General features: G+C 34.0%; 1 protein-coding gene across 1 annotated transcript; it reads right to left on the bottom strand.

Moving 5' to 3' along the window:
* Positions 1-540: 540 nt before the first annotated feature.
* On the bottom strand, positions 541-4,459 carry LOC114190282 (homeobox protein knotted-1-like 10). Its single transcript, XM_028079108.1, has 5 exons — positions 3,786-4,459; positions 3,511-3,621; positions 3,246-3,393; positions 1,128-1,378; positions 541-873 (listed from the first exon to the last, which is right to left on the bottom strand). Exons 1-5 carry the CDS (start codon positions 4,017-4,019, stop codon positions 709-711), a joined length of 909 nt encoding a protein of 302 aa, XP_027934909.1. The 5' UTR covers positions 4,020-4,459; the 3' UTR covers positions 541-708.
* Positions 4,460-5,606: the final 1,147 nt, after the last annotated feature.

The raw sequence follows: 5,606 nt of genomic DNA, 5'->3' as shown, positions 1-5,606 counted from the left end.
TCATATTATCCTTAACAACAAATTAATAACATTTAAGAAATTGAGCCACTTTAATTTAAGAAAATTGAAGTGACGCAGCATTCAACATATATAATAAATGAGTCGAAGTCCTAAACATTATCATTACCAGCTAACAAAAAATTACAATGATAAGAATGTTTCTGAAATGTTCTTAAGTTACAATATCACAAGATTAAAATAAATGTTAATCGTTAGACCAAGAATTGGTGTGAACTTGGATATTTCAAGATATTAGATGCACAGTTTCAAAACAATTTTTTATCTTAAGAAAGATCGTAATACCTGGAGTTTGAAATTGATCTGTTATAGGAATAATAGTACTTAATAGAAAATACATGTACGAGTTGAAGTTTGAGCCACTAAAACGATTAAATCTTCACCTGCAACATCAATTACCAACAGCTACACAAAGTTGAACAAGATATGCAAGACATAAATGTTTAACATATATTGTAACAAAATAATGATTCAGTAACGTTTGATCGATTACCATTGTTGCCTATATATATATATATATATATATATATATATATATATATATTAGCTACTGTTACACTCTTGCACATATACCTACTTTGCAGCATACAAATGCAGGTTCAAAAAATCATTTGTAGAGAAATACAAGGTATGCACACATCACTCGAGTACGAGGTAGAAGTAGCAAAAATCAACGAGTGCAGAAATAAACTACATAGGTCCTCCACCTATGGCACTGCCACTTACACCATCCATAATGGCAAATCGCATGTCTTCAGATGGTTTCCAGTGCCGTTTTCTTTGGTTGATGAACCAATTGTTTATCTGCTTTTGATCAAGCCCTGTCATTTCTGATAGCTGCACTTTCTCCTCCTCCTAACAAACAAACAATTTGCTTCAACCCATTCATATCAAATTTCACAATGTTTTTCTATTCACATGGAAAACTAAACATGCTTCATAGTCGCCAAAACACAACCTTCTATCAAATTGCTTGTTCATGTCAATGAAATACACAACAGAAAGATAGAAGAGATTGCGAGTTCAACTCTTCTTTATTAACCAATACTGACAACTAACATTATCGATCAAACAAAACAAAAAAGACTGTTTATATTAATTTGAATTACCGTAGGATAAGGCCACCTATAGTGAGTGGTCCACCAGTCCAAGAGTATCCTCCTTGCTTCCTTTGGAAGTTTACCCTTTTTCCTTTTCTTCAAAAATTCCTTTCTTAAGCTGCTAAGGTAACCACCATACTTACGAAGGAGCATTTCTTTAAGCTCTTGATCACCGGGACGAGTCCCAGAAGATTCGTGACCTTCCACTGCTTCCATCTTCTCCCAACTCAATTCATCTTCTGATGTCCCACCTGCCTCATCTGACAATGTTGCACAAAACATACAAAACAGACATCACATGTTATTCACAACTAATTTTACCACTTTTTTCAACACGGAAAATTGCTTGTTTTTTTTCATGATGGTCAAATAGCCATGGACAAGGAAGGAAGATCAATGAGGTTGAAAAGCCTAAGCATGAATTAAACTTGAAGATGATGTAAACATTTGGCTACAATTATTAACATACACACCAATTATTACGAGCCAAAGTCACGGCCTTTCTTAACATTTTTGTTGCTGTTTTTTCATCTCTTCATGGTTTTGCATTAAAATGGTCCCCCACTTCAATATGTTTCTCATTTATAGAAATATCCAACACGACTCTTTCGCTTTCACGTACGAAAAGAAAAACAACGCCTACGGTCACTTTCATAAATACATACTACTTCTCTATATACAAACAAAAATGTAAAACTTCAACTCAGACTTTCAGGTAACTATCCCATAATATTGCAAAAACTTAACAGTCAAAACCTCTTTCCATTTTCGTAACTTGAATATGTAAGGACTCCAGGAGCCATAATATCGCAAATGAAAAGATTCATGCATCTTTGACATGCACAGGAAACTAAGATAGTAATGTTATCTCATCCTACAAATATTCATAGTGTGCTTTGTTCTAAAAAGGAAAAAGTAAATACATCTAATGCTACACACTTGAAAAACATTTAACACTTTCTTTATCTAATAACTTGGAGGGCCACCTCAGTATAAATAATTCGTATGACATTGCATAACTAAATTATTTAATTGTAGGAGGTAGCAAAAAGACGAGCAGTAATTGCTAAAAACTAGGAAAATGATATACTTAGACATTTAGAAGCTCCTGATATACTATAAAAAAAAAATAGAGAAAGATTGTTACACCACCTTATTTATACATATAAAATCTGATAATACCTAATAGCAGCACCAATTAATGCAATTGACTAACACAAGTGTTAAGTGAAACCATATTAACAAAAGATAAAAGGAGAATGACACTAAAAAAATGGACTAATGTTAAAAGCTAAGAAGACATCAATGTACCCCACCATTTTTCTTTCCTGATAAAAGTTTAGGTGAATTTGTTCCCAAGATTGACCAAGACATGTTTGAAGACTCATAAACAGTTTTTACAGATATCCCATCAAAAGATTTTCTCATCCACAGAAGGATTTCAAAAAACATCCTTCAAGTACATGTGAAGGATCCTCACCAACTGAATCAGTTATTGTTGTCAATTTTCTTCCCAGTAATTCTTTATTGTGTCTATACAATCATTTTCTTTCCTATTTTTGCGACATTTTTGTTCTAACTGTCTCCTTTTTTCACAAGATATCACTGGTCTATTTATCACTTTTTCTCTTTTCTTCCACTATCCCTTTTTACCTCCATTCAAAATTAGGGTGAACGTTAGTTATGTCCTCTTTTTAGTGTGCAGTTCCATGTAGGAGTGTGAACATATTTACTTGCTGTAGTTACTTGGTCATTTACACACCCCACACAGGACCAACTTAAAACAAAAAGAGTTAACAATGTCGCAAATCAACTACTACTTTTGGAGGGAGGATCCAATTTAACATGAGTAAGAGATTTGTGACGTCGGCGTCGTAGTAAATAATTTAAATTTAAATTCAAATTCCCTAAACAAGACAAAATCCCACTCCATCTCCAACGTACAAAAGAGGGCAATTTGTTCGTCTTCACCTAAAAACAAAACATGAATACAATACAATAATGATTATAAATGGAAAAATGTCCATAACCATATTCTTTTCACACAACACCATTTATACACGATGAGTCGATTGAAGATGGGAATAAAGAACAACGCTGGCATGGGTTGCTAAATCAAATGTTTACCTGAGCGGTTGTTATCCAGTGGCAATGCGAGTGTTCCCTTACAAAGATTGCTGAGTTGCAATTCGATACTACACAAGAACAAGGTCGCTTCGTCGAATGGCTTGGACAACTCCTGCTTGTATCTATGAAGAACTTCGCAGTATGATTCCTAACATGCGTTGCAGCAACAATTAAAGTCTTCTTCATCCCAGCACAATTAACTCAACAAAAACATATCTCAACCTAAAGGAATTAGCTCAAGAAGATGGAAAAGAAAAATATATACCATGAACTCGTCAAGCTCAGGATCATCTCCTATCTCACGAAGAGCATTCGTTGGGTGGTTTTCACGGGCTATTTCTTCAAGAAGTGAAGCGAGTTCTGGCGGTGCTCCAACCTTCCAACAGTTAAAAGTCACAACTACCATTTATTTCTTAATATTCACAGCAGAATTTCTGTAACTTTGGCTGTTAATATTAGGCATATACACAGAGAATAGCGCAGAAACAAAAAAAAAAAAAGCAGAATTAATTGAAAAAAAAGGAAGGAAAAGATAATAACCTTTCGACATTCTATGTAAGCAGATACTAGATTTGGATAAAGAGGGTGAGTGGCGATCTGGGACTTGATGAACCGTTCCGACATATCAGAGGTTTCTGGGTGTTCCAGGTGAAGGAAGTTATTGGCCACAAGTCCTAGATTCAATTCAGATGCAGCGGAAACGTTGATGTTGACTTCTCTAACGACATCCTGGGTACAAGATAGGAGAGAGTTGAGCTTGTAAAAGTTTTCCATCGATATATCCCTAGCCACTCTCCACTGAAAACCACTCTTCTCAGTCACCAACTATATATATATATATATATATATATATACAAGCAGAGAATTTGCACAGAAGCAAAGTTTAAAAAGTAGAGGACATGGTGTGAGATCTAGCACGCAGTGGAAATCATGCAAGTTTGTTGAAAGTGAGGAGTTGTTGTGTTTTTGTGTTGTTTGAGGTTGTTTTTGTGTGTTGTTGATGGAGTGAGAGAGAAGGGTTGATGAAAAGGAATAATGGGGAAGAAAGGGAAGAAAGTGGAGGTGTTACGGCACCTGGAAAGAGACGAGACCTTGTTTTTCTTTTCCAATAAAAACCTGGGGAAAAGGAAGAAAGGAAAGTGGGAGTGCAGAGAGAGAGAGAGAGAGAAAGTGAAACAGTAGAAGGATTTGACAAGGTTAAGGTGTGTTTCTGCAAAGACATAGGCATAGACATGTAGGTGATGTATAGGCCGTATTTGTAGACGTCAGTCACTGATTTTCACCCCGACGTGACATTTCTCCACGTGCCTAATTTTAATTGGTGACTCTAATGTGTGGGCCCACCTACCTGCATGCAAGTTTGAAGGTAGCTTGGCTATTATCATCATCTGCTTCTGCTAATAATTCCAACCTCACACACACGCTTTCTTCTTTTTCTTCTTCTTAGTTCCACTTCTACTACTACTATCAGGAGTACTCCGTAACAATCATTTTCTTCACACGCACAAAAAAAAAAACCGTATTACATTTTTTTTTTCTAAGATCAACGGACATCACGTGACACCTCCAACTAATCTACGTATCATGCGTGGTGCATATATCTAATGAATATTTTGTAGGTTTCTTTAACTGTAGAAATAATCTCTGATTCGGAATTTTAATACTTAATTTATTGTTTTCTCCAAAAAAGTGTCGTTTTCACCAATACACTGTGCCAGATAATTAAAATCATACCACTACAAGTTATTATCCGAATTTTGTTGACGATTAATTTAAGTGTTTTTAGTTCATTTGAACAAATTATTGAATTCTTTTTTTTTTTTTGGTTTAACTTGCTATTTTCAATCTTCTACTTAGTAAGATATTTCTTTTATCTATTTTTGTCAAGACAAAATAAATCAGTTATTCTCGTGTGATGTCTTACTAGCCCTAAGTTACCTTTTCATCAACCATCTCAGCGGAGAGAGTTGTACAATTAAACTGCATTTTCCTATAAGATCCGGTAAATTTTACAGGATATTTTTTTATAAGTTATATGGGAAGCATTTAATTGAATAAATTGTTTTTTTATCTGTTTCTATTCACATATTTATGCCTTTTTTTATTGTTTATTTTATATTAAACAGATTCTATCTTTTACTTGTTTTTATTTACTTTATTTATTTTCGTCTTACTTATTTTTTATTTTTATATGTTTATCCAATCAAATGCACTTATTTCTCTTCTCTTACGTCTTTATCTCTTCCTCGTTAAATCTTAAATCCTAAATTTTATTACATTATCACTTCTTATAAATCTTTCTGATCTATATTATTTGATGATTTTTATCTTTATCTCAAGTCTGTAGTCTGTTAGGTTTTT

Source organism: Vigna unguiculata, chromosome 7 (genome assembly GCF_004118075.2).
Source record: "Vigna unguiculata cultivar IT97K-499-35 chromosome 7, ASM411807v1, whole genome shotgun sequence".
Classification (NCBI taxonomy): domain Eukaryota; kingdom Viridiplantae; phylum Streptophyta; class Magnoliopsida; order Fabales; family Fabaceae; genus Vigna; species Vigna unguiculata.
This window is presented reverse-complemented; position numbering and strand designations above follow the sequence as displayed.